This window comes from Mytilus trossulus, unplaced genomic scaffold, assembly GCF_036588685.1.
Source record: "Mytilus trossulus isolate FHL-02 unplaced genomic scaffold, PNRI_Mtr1.1.1.hap1 h1tg000138l__unscaffolded, whole genome shotgun sequence".
Classification (NCBI taxonomy): Eukaryota; Metazoa; Mollusca; class Bivalvia; order Mytilida; family Mytilidae; genus Mytilus; species Mytilus trossulus.
In genome coordinates, this window is record NW_026963302.1 from 2,209,935 (window position 1) to 2,228,757 (window position 18,823).

Below are 18,823 nucleotides of genomic sequence, written 5' to 3' on the forward strand. Positions count from 1 at the left end.
TTACCCTTTAGATGTAATCACTTCCTTCTAAAAATTCAACCATGAAATACACATTATCTCTGGATCTTCTTTGAAAACAGTTCTTACTTAATTTTTTTTAACATTTTTACTATCAGTCTCATCAGGCCTAATTTTGATTGAAAGCATTCATGTCTTTAAAACACAGAATAATGTCAGCATCAAACAATTGTTTTTGTACAGAATTATCAAACGCTTAATGGATTATTACATTTTTGTTAAGTTAATTAGGAACTCATTTGCTATGGAACACATGATGTTAACCCCTGGCTTTTGATGGGGTTCATTATGCTCAATCTTTAGATTTTTCGAACAAGATGATTGCATTAATTTAAATAGAACAAGAATGTGTCCATAGTACACGGATGCCCCACTCACACTATCAATTTACATGTTCAGTGGACCATGAAATTGGGGTCAATACTTTAATTTGGCAGTAAAATTAGAAAGATCATATCATAGTTAACATGTGTAGTAAGTTTCAAGTTGATTGGACTTCAACTTCATCAAAAACTACCTTGACCAAAAACTTTAACCTGAAGTGGGACGAACGGACGCACGGACGGACGATGGGAGGCACAGACGAGAAAACATAATGCACCTCTACTATCGTAGGTGGGCCATAAAAAGAAATTTAGACTTATAAACATGATAAAGAGCCAACTATGTAAACACCTCTGAAAGTTGGTTCAGTAGTTGTCGTTTGTTGGTGTGGTTCTTAAGCATGATAAGTGTTTCTTGTTGTTGTTTTATAAAGATTAGACTGTTGGTTTTCTTGTTTGAATGGTTTTACCTTTATAGCTTGCTGTTCAGTGTGAGCTAAAGGCTTTGTGTTGAAGTTTCTACTTTGGAACTATGATGGTTTACTTTTAAGAATTTTGATTTGGATTGAGAGTTATCTTTTTGGCACTCATACTATATCTTCTTATATCTATCCACTCCTTCTACACAATCATTAATTTTAACATTATTACTCGGGCTAAGTTGGGCTGAAAATTAGAAGATAACTGTATTGTATTTTAAGCTTGGCCTTCGTATTTAAAACGTAGATTTTACTGTCGCAAATTGAGTTAACCTAGTGAAGCAGAGCAGAGATAGGTAACCAGATATTTGCCACAGTAAAATCAAGTTTTATGAAGGCCAAGCTTAAAATACAATACAGTTATCTCCATTCTAATGCCACATATTAAAATAAATGTCATTTAATAAATATTTTGGTAAAAAATGGCATAAATGAAAAAGTCTGTGAAACTGTTGCATCGTCTTTAGCATCTAAACAATGTGACATTATATGTATACTCTGGATGTCAAACATGAATACTAAGCATATTTTTACTTTTCGTACGCTTCAGAATGGTTGAAATATGGACAAAAAGAACGTTTTGAGGCTTAAAAAGTGACTATCTTGTTTATTTTTTGAGAAATAACATACCCCAAAAAAATGAAATTCAAAATGGTGGCTTTCTTTAAGTACAGACTGGTAGAACGTGGAATCTAACCCCTCAAAATATTTGTCAACGTCCAAAACAAATTATCATTACAAACTAATTGCATTAAAATAATTTTTTCCTCATTGCAAAATTGACTTCCCACTTTTTAATGGTTTTATTATTATATTATTATAATGCCAATCAGATCAAAATTGACTATATTTTTTATTCCAAGTTAACTATACTGCCTTCAAGAGCAAACACACAAATTGTATAGTAAGTTAAAAATACCAATGATTGAAAAAATACAAAACAATACAAAATCAAAAATTAAAAACGTTGAAGTCATGTTAGTAAAAACAGTCAATGAAAACCTGAGTGAGAAACCAATATGACAAAAACCTAGATTAACAATAGTATTTTCGTTTCAGACTCCCAAATCTGGTTCATCTTTTCAATTTTTAATAAGGATCTTCAATATATGTGCATTAACATATCTGCAATGTTCAGTGGTTTAAATTGGCTTGGTAATGTCAGAAAAGATGATGAAAATCTAAATTGTCAGACATCAGACAGACAGACAGTGAGTTTAATTTTACAGTGTCAGCCAAATGGATGAAAATCTTAATTGTCTTACTACATACATACAGACAGACACAAATTGGTGTCAATAGCTCACAAAGCCCTATGGGTCAGGTGAGCTAAATTGAAAAAAATACTTATATTGACTTTAAAATGTACAATTGCATCTTCCTGTCTGCCCTTTATTGTACATCGTGTTAAAAGACATTTCTCCAACGTTATTTAAAAAAATTAAAACTAAACATGCTAAATTAAACATTTAAATGGAATTAAAATGCAGCTAATCTTCTTAAACACCTACTTGAAATATTCTTCATCTTGACAGTTATTTTCTTTATTGGTCTCAAATCCATCCTCTTCTTTTACTGCCACATGTAAACGAGGTCTAAAACAATTAATCAAGTACACTAATAACTCCATTTGAAAGTCAACCAAAAGTCCGAGCTTAAATTTTACATTCCAAATAGATCTATATGTTCCAATCCTACCTGCATGTAGTTCAATGTATTATATATCTGAATTATATATATACTTCGGAGCACAAGATTAATGCTTAAACTGCATGATAAAAAACATTGTAATTATATAATTGTAATTACAATGTCCCATTAATAGATGCAGTAATTATCTCTATCTAAATCTATAATTCCCTGTTTGAACATCTCAATTTTCACCTTGTTTCGCCATGCTCCTCGACACGTCAATATTAAAGTAAATCACTTCCAATCCATTAATATATATTAGAGGTCCATAAAATTTCAAACAAATCTTTTTCACCTCCTTCCAAACTATATATTTTCTGCTAGGAAATATATACAAATTACTTAAATATTTGGTAATTGATAGCAATGTTAAAATGCAGTCTTTAGAGATGAAAGAAGACAATATAAATATTTGTTTTAGAGTGATTAGTATCATATGTTACAGCAGTTTCACCTTATCTGTAAACTCAAACATCAATTTGTACTTGTACAATGTAATGTCAGGTGTTCTGGGAATTTGTCTATCTGTTTAAATAACTCAGGTTTAACCTGATTCTGATAATTATGCAAGAATTGGAATACTTTTTCTCCCTTCTTCGTGATATATATAACAACATGTTAAAATTGACAATTTGAAAATGAAATATGTATTTTCATAAATTTTTGACATGAAATAATGTTATATGAACTATGCAATTTGTAATGTCTATAAATATTCAATATACAAATGTTTAATCCATGTAATTGTTTAAGATTTTTTTTCACCTATTAAGTGAATTATCATGATTATGTCTGTGACATAAATATGAATTCAAAAACTTTTAAACTTACATTCATAGAAAGAGAGAGAGAGAATAAAAACTATAACAAGAGGTTTTCAAGAGCCTGAAACACAAAAAAGACACCTGTATTTCTTTGCTTAAATCTTTCATCAATTATTACTTTTGCTTTTAATATATTTATCAATCATTGGCTTCAAAATTCCTTTTAAATATTCTTTGTATTTGTCATATTTTCTTCAAAAGCAAAAAAATGCAATTTACCCTTGTTACATTTTCGCCATAGCCGCTATGTTTCTTAATTGATGTCAAAGGATAAAAATTATATACAAAATTTATACTACATACTATGAAACTCATTCAGCCCATTAGTTTGGCTGAAACTGATTTAGCGGTAAGCTTAAGTTTCAAACAAAAACATTCTTTTTAAAGTAAGGAAACTTGTTAAACAAATTCATATTGTCTGTAAAGGGCAATAACTTCTTAAGTGGTCAATTGATTAATTAACAATTTTGGTCATATAAACTTATTTGCAGATCTTACTTTGCTGAACAATTTTGCTGTCTACAGTTTATCTTTATCATTAATAAAATTTGAATGTAATGTCAGCCATGTAGTTGAGAGGAAAAATAAAGAACTGAAGAAGGCCATTGGCCGAAACGTCTTGAATAATTGGTTTATTTAAACAATTATATAAAGTATGTTCCCTATTGGAATTTTGAAAACAAGGATTAATAAAATTGTTCTAGATAATAACCAAAAAATGCAAAATTTTCCTTGAAATTACAAATCTAGTGGCAGCAACCCAATGGGTTGTTAAAATCATCTGAAAATTACATGGCTGAGAGAACTTGACCTAATGAACAATTTTACCTTCATAAGATTTGCTCTAAATGCTTACGTGTTTGAGATAATAGCCAAAAACTGCATAATACCCCTATGTTGTATTTTTAGCCAATTGATGGCTATTTTTTTGGACGGAACAGATAATAAAACACAAACTTCATTCTACATGTTCTATATACCCTAATGATCATTCAGCTTAAGTTTGGTTGGAATTAGTCACTATAGTTTCAGAGAAGAAGATTTTTAAAAGTTAGAAAACATGATAAACAAATTGTGTAAAATTGTCATTAAAAGGCATTAACTCCTTATGGGGCTTCAATTGACACACTAAATCTCTTTGAAATGGAAATAAGGTTGCATTTTATATACAGTACATAAACAACAGTTGTCGTATGATCTCAATATCCTCAAATAAAGTTGAGAATAGACATGGTGAATGCGTCTAAGAGACAACAATCCAACCAAAGAGCAGAAAACAGCTGATGGCCACCAATGGGGTTATCAACACAATGAGGAAAATCTCATACATGGAAAACTTTTAAATCATAATCTTGCAACTAGTAACTTGACTTTTTTTTTTTGGAAATTGTGGCTATAAGAATTTAAGTTAATGTGGACACAAAAACCTAAAAAGTTGATGTCCATTAAAACAAATCATAACAAAAACAACCAGAAGTTAAAATTTATACTTTTATCTCAAATTCCCAAATTGTTATCAAATTTAATAACATAAACTTGGCTCCAATAATTTTCAAACTTAATTTTACATTCTCATGATCAATATTGTTTGTTTTTGTGGAGAAAAAGCACACTGTTATCTCAAATTACATTAATCTTATGTGCCATATGACTTATATATCTTATGAAATTATTAATATAACTTGGCAAAAAGCTTAGATATTTAATAGGTTGTATACAATGTATTAGTACTGGTTAATTTGATCTAATTGAAAACATATGCAACATGTGCAATGGTAAAAATATCTAACACTTAATGCCAAACCAGCGAAATAATATTTATAACTTTTGTTTAATTCACTCTTTAATTAAATTAAATTTGTTGTAGAAAATGTTATGTGATAGGCTCAGGTAATAGGCATGCATTAATAAATACATTAAACTATGTCTGTGAATTTTATTTGGCATCTTCCGGTTCTCACAAATTTGGATAATATATATGCAAGAATTAGAATAGTTTTTTCTCCCTTCTTAATGAATTTACCATTATAACAAATTTGTCAAATTCTAATTCCTCTTTCAACCATGAATGAAGTTTTGCAATTTATTACACTTTGAACAGCATTGTCTTATGCTTATATATATTAAATAATATGAATGAAAAGGTATGTAGATTTACAAGTCAGAAATCTTACATTTATTTGGTTAATGACTGTAAAAAAGCATTTGCACAACTTTAACATGTGTGTAATCTTCTGAAAAGTCTTAGAGATCTTGGTGTAAAACCGTAGTCTAGAAGTTGAAAACTTGTATCCTCTTACATAAATTTAGTTGAAAAAGGAATAAGTTCCAAAGTCTGGAAAAATGAGAAACAAACTCAATCGATTCCATTATATAAGACACACAACTTTAAAAAACATATATACATGTGTAATCTTACTGTGAAATGTCAGGGATCCACATACCTGCCAGCCTGTAAGCCTATGTCCAACCACCCCAAAATGGCACCAAAGTTTTTGCCAACAATTTAAGTAGAACCTATATTTCGAGAGCTATTTATCATTGATGAAGCCAAACAAAAAAGATCTTCATTCTCAAATTTTTTTTTGAAAGTTATTATATATAGAAATTCCTTTCAAACATGTCATAATACCTTTAATAAATGTGTTGAATTACGAGTTGACGAAATAGGGCTAGGTTTGGTAGAGAAGCACTATTAGGGGGAAATAAAGCATATCACCTAAAGTGAGTACACAAATTTTTTTTTTAGCTTAATCATGTTAATTCTGATCAAATTCTGAAAAATCCCAACTAGAAGTAAAAATTACATGGCAACAAAAGACTGATTATTAAATACCACTACACATGTATGTTAAAAGAAGAAATTATTTCACACAAATAAAATTATAGTACAAATAACTTTTCAATATATAAATCTATAATAGTTTGGGCTGTGCAAAATGGACAAAGGGAGATAACTATGATTAATTTTGTGTGAAAATATCATAATCTTTATATGTACATGATTGTTGCATTTAAACCAAGGGCACTTGTTTCTATCCATGGGAAGATTGACTTATCCATATCTATTTTTGTACATGTATATACATCTACAAGCTTATAACAAGTCAAAAAGGGTACAACATCACCGGCATTAAATACATGTAAAGTTCTATGAAATGAACAAATATAAGATATTTTGGATAACAGATATATCCTTCTTCGGTAATAGCATAATGTCAAATGAATCTTGTCAATATATTCAAATTGAGACACTATCAAAATCTTGAAAGTTTATACAATTTAAGCAGACATAACAGACGCTGGTACAATTTTTAAATTTCCAAACAAGGCGCAAAGATTACAAAGATATGCCAAATACATTTGAAATACAAATAGTTATTTGCGATGTGAACTGGCACAACTCTAAATTTCCAAAGGTTGTGACAGTTGAGATGTTATAACTGCATGGGAAGCAGTCCCCCAAATATATTTTTTTTTAAAATGCCCTAACCAATCCAAGTTGATATTATATTTCAAATTTGACAACAGTATAGGACAGTTGCAACAGAAACTACACATTTAAGCCTCCCAAACGAATTGTTTAATAATGATTAGAAAAATAATTTAATAAGGTAAAATAATTGAATGTGGCTATATAAATGTACCTATACATCCATCCCAAAGGAATGGAGCTCTGTAATTTCTACTGGTGTTTTTTTTTTAAAATCTTCAAACTGTAAAGCCAGTACAGAAGCCGGAGTTACTGGAAACAAGTGATGACAGGAAAAAGAGTGACTCATTCTATGTTTTTTCATTTATGCCCTCTGGGGAAACTGACCTTAACTTTCTTATCCTAAATCTTTCCCAAGCTACTCTGTAGACCTTTGACGAACCCTCGTTGTGGTCTATAACTGTGTTGGTAAGGTTTTTGAGATAAGCTTGGGCATGCCCAGGTGATCTCAAATGATGACTTACGGGTAGGTTCCGGCTTGCAAGAGTAGTCTGAGTGACTTTGATGACCATTCATGCATTTGTTGAATGGCTGATCTGTCTTGCCAACATACTTCATGCCACATCGACACTTAAGGAGGTATACAACATTCTGGGTTTTGCAAGTTACATTGCAAAATATAATGTACACAGACCCAGTGGAGTGGCAAGTAAATATTTGAGTATTCAGTATTTGATGACCATGTTGACAAGTAAGATATCATGTAAAAGCTTATATACATGTATGGATAGTTGACCTTCTCATGGAAGTGCCTATGATTAAAAAACACAAAATATCAAAATGAATATTAAGAACTAATACCAGATCAATTATCTCTCCCCATTGGCAGTAAATGGAGCATTTGGAGATGTAATATTTGTTCTTGAATATTAGTATTATTGTGTACTTTATTGATGCAATCAACACTGTTTACTGTCATGACTGTTCAGATCCAAGATAAAGAACAGCAATACAATCAACTTGACTACATCAATAAATAGTGTCTGGTTTACATGCATATCTGCAGAAGTATTAAAATGGATCTGGCATATATGATTGCCAATGAGATAACTGGATAACTCATTTCACAATTTAATTATACAAGTACAATTAACAATGATTAAATATGTGTTGAAAAAATGTCCAGCTCTCCTTCCTCTAATCAGTACGTCTGAGTAATCTTGGACTATCCTTACTCATGTTAAATTATAAAATGGAGTCGAGATATAGTATAATAATGTGATCCCTTTACTTTAAGATGGCCGACCAGTGTTTTGTTTAACTTTAAACCTACCCACTTTTCCCTTGCTATTCTGACAGTAGAAATATGACTTTCTTTTTTAATAGGTCTTTCAAATCAACGCAAGCTATTTTCAACCTGAATATGCATGAACAATATGTGGCTCTATGCTAGTATCCTTATAGTTAAAAAAGATATAGTTATAAACTAGTCAAAACATTAACTAAAATTTCATCAGTACAAGGACATCATTTGCAAAATAAATAAATATCTAGTACTTTCTCAAACTTTCTTTTTCGTACTGGTGTGGATAGTATTAAGGTTCATCATAACAAATGGACAAATATGGCCGTATTTTCACCTCTGACAACTACTCTGTGTACAGACTTCATACCTGTCAACCTCTGAAAATGAAAAGTCAGGTCATGACCTGCATTGAGAAAAAAAATCTCAGGTCATAACGCGTACAACATTTTGCGGGCTCAATTGAAGAACAAAAACATGTTTACATATAATTTATATAGTCAATATGTATATGAAACAGTTAGAACATGCATACAAGTTTATTTCAGACTATGGTTATATTCCATAGTAGCAGACTTGGCATTCTTTAAAAGAACTGCACTTGGTTTCAGTTCATAGCAATGCAAATGTGTATTCATTTTACAAGAAAGAAGAGCACACAATGTATCCTTATTAAGATCAGCCCTAAACTCTGAAGCTATTTTCTTTACTAAAGAAAATGCCCTCTCACTGTCTGCATTGCTGTTTGGCAAAACCAGTAATGTTTTAGCAAGTTTTGACAAAACAAAAAATCTTGGCTTGTTAAGAAAAATGTCATGCAACTTGGACATTTCTCCCCAACATGTACCAATGTCAGTTTCAGGGGAAGTGCAAAGTGGAAGTTAATCTAATGGGGTCAACTGATAGTCACTGAACTCATCTTGTAGCTTGTTGAAAATATCGTTACGTAGCTCAGGTAAACAGTCCTACATTTTGACTTTTGGTTACATTGAAAAAGACCGATAAAACCGAAGGTCGTATTACTTCTAAATACCGGAAACAATTCCGGTCAGAAATCCGGGTGAAACGGGTAATGTTAGAAATTCCCGGGACCCGCCGGGTAAAGAAAAACTCCCGGGTGAGAGGTGAAAATAACGGGTGTCACCCGCAAAAAACGGGTGAGTTGACAGGTATGACAGACTTACCTGTGCTGTTTGGAAAGTTTTAAGGCCTAGTATCCACTAGATATATATAAAAGTCATTAAAGTTAAATGCATTTTGTGTTTAAGAAAGAAAACATCTTTCTTGGATTTTGATGGGCATTTTTTTTTACTTTCTGCAGAAGGTGTAAAAATAAACAAACACCCTAAATTACCTCAATACTGTCCACTAACTGACTCAGATAAACTCTTTTAACTCACCTGTAGTCATGGTAGTTGTGAAGATACCTCTAGTCCATGTCAATCAAAATAATACAAACGTTTTTTTACTTGAAGGGGACATCTCAAAGTTGTATCACAACTTAGTTAATTTTCACACCTTATGCCGATGGCATACCGGGCAGTAAGTAAGTAAGTATGCATGAAGAAAAAAAAAATGCCCATCAAAATCCAAAAGAGATTGTTATCTAAATGCATTTTACTTAAATATATCTAGTGGTTGCCAGGCATTATAAAACTGTTCCAACTACACAGGTAAGTCTTCACTCAGAGTACTTTTCGGCATGTAAATACAGCCATATTTGGGGTTTTTCTGTTTGTTATGGTATCGGGATCGTTCGCCCTAGGTTCGTTTGCACCGAGTTTGTTCGCCCTGATAGTCCATTCGACCTGGGTTCGTTCGCCCTATATTCACTTATGATATGTAAATGTTACATCAATGAACGAAATATAATTATATATATTAAAATTTATGTATATCTATAAAAGTTAAATACAGAATATTTGCCAAATTTATATTAATTAAATAAAATTCTTGGCTGCATTGTTACACTTTATTTTATTATTACTTTTAATTACTGTTGATTGAATTTAGTTGTTTTATGCCAAATACATTGTACTTTGTAGTCTTTGAATTCACAGAAACTTATCCTCGTAGCAGCAAGACAACAACTTAGTCATGTTAGTCTTCAGTTGTTTTACATTTAAAAATACGATATTTTTTGGACGATCAATGCATTTGAATGGGGACATATATTATAGTTGGAACCCCCCCTTTGTCCTGGGTTGGGAACCCCCCTTTTTTAAATGGCTGGATCCGCCCCTGCCACAGAATACATCATAAATAAATATTCGGTAAATGTAAACTTCAACATATTTAATTACATACAAATTATGTCAAATAATTTAGTCTTCAGTTGTTTTACATTCAAAAATACAATGTAGTGCTGAAATTCACAGAAACTTATATTTCCTAGTAACATAATTACATATACAGATACAAACTTAGTCCTAAATACCTTGAAGTCACAATATCTTGTAGTCCTGAAATGTAACGAAACTGGTAACCTAGTATATACATGTAGCAGCTAGCTTTAGACAAGTAATTAACATGAAACATGGTTAATATTCGGCGAAATTGTAGACTGACTTCAACATTCAATTATATACACACAACGCAACACTATATACTAAAAAATAAAATCAGGGCGAACGCACTTGGGGCGAACAGAAACTAGGGCGAACCAGAATCAGGGCGGACGGACGTAAGTAAGTAAGTAAATTTTATTTAGAGTCAGCATATATATACATTATAACAGAGAAAACATGAGCTATGGTGAGCTCTTTGACCGACTATTTTAACCCGGATTCGTTTGTTATGATGAACCTTAAAAACATGTGATTTCCATTCTTAATTTTATTAAACCAGTGTTAACCCCTCGAGACAAATAACTTAAACATCAAGTATAAATAAATACCTTTTTGGTTCGAAGGGCTTCGACTCGTCAGTATTCATTTGTGAGATCTTTCAGTATGACATGTGAATGATAATGATGATAGTTTGCCACCAAAAAGTTGAAAATATAAATGTGTTAGACACTTTATTATCTCCCTTTTCCCGCGGATCGAGTAAGAACTACCTAGTCGCAGGAAATGTTAAAATAGATGTATACTGCATGAAAGTGGAAATATTTTAGATTTTATGACAAGGTTTTGGTGATGTTAGAACTTTAAATATTTATTTGTGGACAGGATTTATCTATATCTATATAATTATATATTTGTGTTTTTATTTTTGTAATACTTCAACTTATTTTCTTTAATTTGAATATTCTTTGGCTTTAATCCTGAAGAAGTTACAAGAACGCGGCCGCTTTATAAGTTTAAACAATATAGCTACCATGTACTTACTGCATGATTATTCGGCATTTAATTCTCACTTCAACGTTAAACAAAAAAAAACTTTCTCAGTTCTAAATTGATCCAAGTTGACATTCCCTACTTTCAGCTTGACGTTTCTATCGTCAACTTTATCTTTCTGCACCCAAATTGACATTTCTCAAGCCGGGGACTATTATACTAATTACTTTAAGTTAGTATATTAATATAGTCCTAGCTCAAGCCAAGCTTGACATTTTTTCAGTTTCAAGTTAGCAGTTCTCAGTTCCAACTTGGAAGATACATGATTCTGTAGAAATTTCCAGTATTTTTTTCATATTTTCTATTTCGGTTGCTTGGAAGATAGGAAAAGATCAAAATACATATTTTAATAAGGCAACAGTAGTATACCGTTGTTAGAAAGTCATAAATCGATTGAGAGAAAACAAATCCTGGTTACAAACTAAAACTGAGGGAAACACATTATATACAAGAGAAAAACAACGAAACAACGTACAGAAACACTAAAGACAATGCCACACACACAGAAACGAACTATTATAAGATAACAATTGCCATTTACCTGACTTGGTACAGGAAATTTTAATAAAAAAAACAATGGTGGATTTAACCTGGTTTTGTAGCACGCCAAACCGCCCATTTGTATGGCAATGTTTAATATAACATTAAAATGACAACATTACACGATAGGATACAATACAAATAAACGGGAGAACATATAGGACAGAGAAACATACGAATAATAGCTAACAAAAGGTGCCAGGTTTGTAATGACAACATTACATGACAGGACTACAATACAAATAAATGAAAGATTATTCAGGACAGAGAAATACACACATTAACAATACAGTAGCTAGAACATTACTCGAAAGCTAATAGTTATTGAATTTAACAGGCTTTACATTTTATACGCCAAACGCGTGTTTCGTCTACATAAGACTACCCAGTGACGCTCGGGTCAAAATAGTAAAGAGGGCAAAACAGAGATGGAGAGCATTGATGACCGAAAATTCCAAAAAAGTTGTGCCAAATAAAGCTAAGGTTATCTGGCTTGGATAAGAAAATCCTCAATTTTTAGAATACATGTAATTCATACTTTTACATTACATGCAGTAAATTTATAAAAATGACCATGCAAAAGATATAATACATCAACTTCCAAGCAAGGACCGAAGCTCATATAATCGCCAATCAATTTGCAATTAAACGCAGGACTGTTGGAAAGTTCGGAGTGCCGACAACCTTGCTTCGGAAGTTGGATATACCGTCTATATCAACACCGAAGTGGTGACTAACCACAGAATAAAAACGAACACGCAAATCAACCTAGGTCAGCACATAAAAGCAGTACTATCAAACCACGCATTGTATGTCACCGGACTAGATCGACGCACTAAAAGTGACATCACAGGTATTTGTTTTTTAAATTTCCAAAAAATAGTATAAGGGTTTGCAATAATAATTAAGTTTGTAATAATGATATTTGATGTATTAAATGATCTTAAATATATAACAATAAAAATTACAATACTATTATGATAGAATTGTGCTAGTAATTAGATATTAAGTATTGTATTAATAGCTATGTCGGTATTTCTTCTAAATCTAACTGTAAACCAAATTATTTTACCGATATTCGTCATGACGGTACCCACATTACTAAACTCATAACTACGAATCAACAGAATATTTAAATCGGTCCCTCGTACGGGTGTCATGCACTTTTTATATAATCATATAGACCACAATACAAACAATCTCATTTGTCTTTTGATTTGTGGGAAGTGGTATTCAAACTAGATATTCGAACACTCAACCATTCATAGATTGAAATGATACAAGTCAGGATTTGTTTGCCGGTAACAAGAAGAAACCTTAAAGGCCTTTACAATAAGTCTATGCATGGAAGCATTGTTGAGCCTTTTTTCCGAGCTGTCTTTTATTCATAAGCAGATCATGCTCTTTTCTTATGAGGCTTAAAGAGATAAACAGATGCTTCGAGACCAGTTTATTGAAGAAAATAGGAAAATGAGGTATTTGAATAAAAAGTCCATTGAAAAATTATTTTGCACATGACCTTTTCTTTAAAAAAATCATAGCAAAACATCAAGCTATAATCTTGAGGCAAACTCAAAATATTATTGTACATTATAATATCATGATATTATTATATCAAGTCATCAACATTAGCGTTATCTTGAACATATCAATTCTTTGTACATGTTTTGATTAAGCATCGACAAACGTCTCAGATAACGGCATGGAATTTCCGTCCAAGTCATCTTCACAAGCCCAGAACAACTGGCTTTTATCAGCTTTCCATTTCTGTGGTATTCGACTAGCTTTCAGTATTGGTGTTTTCGTGGAAACGAATCGCTGCAATTTAAAACCATTCGCATTAAATTAAATTATCATTAGTAGTATACCATTATATATATACAAAACTGTGAATACGATGGTTCAATTGTGTTCCAATGTAAGATAGTCTTATAATATCTTGAGATAATATGAATAAATTATTTCACTTTATGTTATGAAAACTTTTCCCCAATTGTTTACATTTTTGCTCTGTTACTGTACTGTATGTCCTTATAATGTTTCGTGAGTCGTGTGATAATATCGAGTCTCATTATAAATGGAGCAGGACATGCCGACCTTTAAGCAGCACTTAATTTTACACACGATTTTGTGGTGGTGTTTGTGTTGGTAAATATATTGTTTTATATTAAATGTTTAATAGAGCATCAGTGGTCAAGTTTAACATGGTGAACTCATTTTTATGGTGTGTTCTCATTTTGTGCTGTTACACCACTGTCCTAGGGGAGAGTTGTTCTCATTTTGTACTGTTACACCACTGTCCCAGGGGAGAGTTGTTCTCATTTTGTACTGTTACACCACTGTCCTAGGGGAGAGTTGTTCTCATTTTGTACTGTTACACCACTGTCCCAGGGGAGGGTTGTTCTCATTTTGTACTGTTACACCACTGTCTTAGGGGAGGGTTGTTCTCATTCTGTACTGTTACGCCACTGTCCCAGGGGAGAGTTGTTCTCATTTTGTACTGTTACACCACTGTCCCAGGGGAGAGTTGTTCTCATTTTGTACTGTTACACCACTGTCCTATAGGGGAGAGTTGTTCTCATTTTGTACTGTTACACCACTGTCCCAGGGGAGAGTTGTTCTCATGTTTGTGATTGATTGGTGTCTTAAATAAAAACAGGAATTGATGAATGGTATTATTCAAACGATGGCAATGCATACCTGAAAGACACATACACAATAAAGAATTCGTTTAATGTAGACGGTCTTCGCGATTAAAGTGTCATTATTTAAAACATGAATGAAATAATCATTATAAAAATGATATGTCTACATACCTCAATTAAAGAACCTTCTGATTTCAATAATTTAAAGATTATATACGTTGGAATGCATATAATAGATACCGCTGCAAGCATAACTCCAAATGCTTGGGCCCACTCTGGGTATACATATGTGTTATTGTACTTTATTGGTTTGAATGTGATTATTTGAAACATCAATATACCCTGAAAGGAAAAAAACAATTTAAAATTATTACATTAAAAAGCATCTGACACAAAATATTATATAAAAGTGTTCGGTAATGGCATGCAAACACAGAATGTGCTCTTTTTCTATAATTTGCTGTTATAAAATTTTGAAACTATTTCAAATTAAGGAATGTATCTCCATCATAAATAGGTCTGATTCCTTGTCAGTGCTATATGCTTTACTTTTGTACTTTTTGGTTTTTCAGATCTTTCAATTTTGTATTAGGTTTTGGACCTCCAGCATCATCGGCCATGTAACTTCTAGTTTAAGCTAATCCTATCGAGATTGGGTGGCACGCAGTATACATGCTTCAAATACCGAAAGAACATACCAAGACTGTAGCCTTTTTTTATTTGTTTTCCCTTCGGAAATAATTGTAAAATTGAGAATGGAAATGGGGAATGTGTCAAAGAGACAACAATCCGACCATAAACAGACAACAACAGAAGGTCACCAATAGGTCTTCAATGTAGCGAGAAATTCCCGCACCCAGAGTCGTCCTTCAGCTGGCCCCTAAACAAATATATATACTAGTTCAGTGATAATGAACGCCATACTAAACTCCAAATTGTACACAAGAAACTAAAATTAAAAATAATACAAGACTAACAAAGACCAGAGGCTCCTGACTTGGGACAGACCCAAATTATATACTAGTTCAGAGATAATAAACGCCATACTAAACTCTAAATTAAACAGACGCACAGGCGCAAAAATGCGAATATCGCCTACCATCATGTCTTGTCAAAAACATTTTTTTAAAAATAGAAATCAACCTTTTACTCTTACCATAGTTATAGCTGGTGTTAAGAACTTCCAACATATTAAAAGCCACTTGTTGATTCTATACCCAATCATTAACTCGATAATGTCATAGAACTTGTCTGCACCTGTAAAAATTATAGGACCATTTATTCCTAAAGCAATATGGATAGAAATAGTATATCCAGCCATGCATAACAACACAAAGGAGAAGGTCCGGTAAGGACCGATTTTGTTCTCTTTCAGGTTCATCTGACGGAAGACTTTGACCATTTTATAAACTCTAAAAAGTGTCTATTTTTTTCAATTAATTTATGTGAAAGATTTTAACTAATTTAGTTATTGAAAACGATCCCATTCAAGCTACCAAATATGCAGAAAAAGTCACTTTATAGATTTTTTTTGTCAAAAATTAAAGTGGCCGCATCCGTGTTCATCCGTAAACTTTATATAAATATGTTATGTTTTATAATCAAATACAACTTACATTTCAATATTTAGGATGAACACAAATGCGGCCACTTTCGTTTTACACAGAAACTGTCTAAAATTTAACTTAAATGCTAGAATTATGAAGATTTTAGTAATTTAGCATGACCTTATTGTGCTAGTACCCGATATATAGGCATAGTTTTGTAAAAAGAAAAGGCCCATATTTATGTATTTATCCAATAAATAACTGATAGTTTATATTTTAACAATTTCGTAAAACTGCTATATTTTGGGGCCAAAAGGGGGACTTACTGGATTTACAACTTTTGACTGTGAAGTAAATTGTGGATGAATAAAAGTTTTGGAAACACGACTATTGCAATAAAAACGACAACACCATTGGAATTATCAGCTTTTTAATGTCGAGAAGCGTTCAAGGTAACTTACAGTCTCTAAAAGAGAGACAAAAGATACCAAAGACACATACAAACCCACAAATTGAAAATACACTTGTTATAGCTGTTTCAGAGAAGTACTTAGATTCAGTTGACGTACTAGTACCTCGGGTAAGAAAATTCATGCAGGTTTATGGTAATCCGACATTTGCTTGTCTGGCAAAACAGCGGTTGGACGTCAGAGTAATGTCGGACTAGTTTATGGGGGAAAAGCTATCTTAATTGACGTTATAATATATATACCATAGAACTGACAAAACACCCAACTTGTTTAAGTGAGATTAATTGATATATATATATATTAAATTCGAATGACAAATATTTCACTCATATTTAGGAAGAACACAAAAAAAGTATAACAAACAGTACTTGTCTTGACTATAACAAACTACTTACCGAAAACCCATCCAATGACAATTGACTCCATAAAGCATACAAACAACAATACCATTCCACTCGCAGAATAATAATCAAACAGTTGGAAAACATACATGCCACCCTATATAAAGTATACAAGTGACATGTGGTTATAAATTGATAAGTTTCACAAAATGGGTTTATTAATTAATATGAAGCTCCGGAAATTACATCACTTTTTTTTGGCATTACACCACGTTAGTTGTTGGCATCAAACCATATTCTTGTTGGAATCATACTGGAATATTTCTTGCATTAAACTTTACACCTTAATTCTTTTTTGGAATCATAGTTGTTATTTCTTGCAATAAACTTAACACCTTAATTCCTTTTTGGAATCATAGTTTTACTTTAATTTGTATTGTTTTTTTGGCATTACACCATACATCCGATTTTGGCATCCTAACTTGTCACCATATTAAAGCATCGTATTTTGTTATTTGTTGGATCCATACCTTGTATTTTGCTAGCAACATACACTGTACATAGGTTTTTGCTTGAATCATACCTGGTCATATGCATGTTGGCATTACACTGTGTTATTTTAATGGAATCATACTTGTTATTTGTTGGCATTACACCTTGTTATTTGTTAGCATTACATCTGTTTATTTGTTAGCGTTATATCTTGTTATTTGTTGGCATTATACTTTGTTATATCTTGACACCATATCATGCTTTTTTAGTTATCATCATTGACACTATACTACACTATTTTGTTGGAACCATACTTTGTTATTTGTTTGCATAACCCCATGTTGTTTGTAGGAGTCAACTCTATCGTAATCTTTAGTTTAATGGTTTTGTTTGTTTTGCAATATCATTGAAAAGAGGTATGTTTTGAGGCTCTTGCATCCGTCTAAATCGATTGAAAATGAAACTGTGCTTAGTAATTCATTATTTATGATTAATTGTTGACCATGTTTGGGAATTTTGTATCAGACTTGATGTTTTTTTTTTTACCACAAACAACATAGTCATTTTTTCTAAAAGTTAAGCTGGTGAATATACATATACTGTACAAGAAACACATGATACTGTTTTACACTACCAAGTGAACATGTTTTGATTTTCATACTGTTGTGACAGAAACAGGAGATTTTTTTCACATAACCAAGTGAACGTATTGGATTTTCATAATGTAATGACTAAAGAATATGCAAGAAACAGATGTAACGCACAACAAATTTAGATTGCTTATATTTTTGGTGTCTATAAATATCGATTCCGTGCCTCCTATGACTCTGTTCTAAAAAACTTACTCTCGATGTCATACATAGACCGATTAGAAAACTGACAAAACAATAGCCTGCCACTATAACCATTCTAGACTTCGGGGTATTGAAACGTTTAGGAAGAGAATCCATAACATTTGCAGTAAATCCCTCTACCGCTACAAACTAAACAAAAACAACAATACATTTGACATTTTAAAGACGATTTTTTAATGTTGTTTTATACATAGTTAGATTATGTACATAATTAGTTTAGCAACGGGATTTTTTCATATTACCGTATGTACTTCTTCTATATTTATTTTGTACTTTTCAATATTTTATGTTCTGTTTTGAAACGAAGGCCGTCATTGCGAAATTGTTAACTGTATACACAGCACACAGGAAAGAATAAGAGTAAAATTCTCTTCGTATGACACACAAACTGTGATGGCTTTATTAACTTTGACCGGTATACTTGTGTTTTGTTTTTCAGAATGGTCGTTTCGTTGGACTAACCGCTTATATTTTTATTATCATAAGAAAGTAAGCGCTGAAGGTATAACCGCCATTATCATGGT

At 32.0% G+C, this 18,823-nt stretch overlaps 2 protein-coding genes across 2 annotated transcripts in view; both read right to left on the minus strand.

Annotated features, from left to right (window-relative positions):
- LOC134700372 (protein arginine N-methyltransferase 6-like) overlaps positions 1–11,028 on the minus strand; it is a 32,925-nt gene extending 21,897 nt beyond the window's left edge. Inside the window, exons 1-2 of the mRNA XM_063561726.1 lie at positions 10,969–11,028; positions 2,332–2,415 (exon numbers count right to left, since the gene is read on the minus strand). Of these exons, the coding sequence (XP_063417796.1) occupies positions 2,332–2,415; positions 10,969–11,006 (122 nt within the window). The 5' untranslated portion in view covers positions 11,007–11,028. The remainder of the gene's footprint in view (positions 1–2,331; positions 2,416–10,968) is intronic.
- A 2,359-nt stretch (positions 11,029–13,387) lies between these two features.
- The window catches only part of LOC134700346 (sodium- and chloride-dependent creatine transporter 1-like), a 29,071-nt gene continuing 23,635 nt past the window's right edge, over positions 13,388–18,823 (minus strand). The window contains exons 11-15 of the mRNA XM_063561703.1: positions 18,291–18,428; positions 17,008–17,110; positions 15,752–15,852; positions 14,767–14,937; positions 13,388–13,768 (exon numbers count right to left, since the gene is read on the minus strand). Coding sequence (XP_063417773.1) covers positions 13,622–13,768; positions 14,767–14,937; positions 15,752–15,852; positions 17,008–17,110; positions 18,291–18,428 — 660 coding nt within the window. The 3' untranslated portion in view covers positions 13,388–13,621. The remainder of the gene's footprint in view (positions 13,769–14,766; positions 14,938–15,751; positions 15,853–17,007; positions 17,111–18,290; positions 18,429–18,823) is intronic.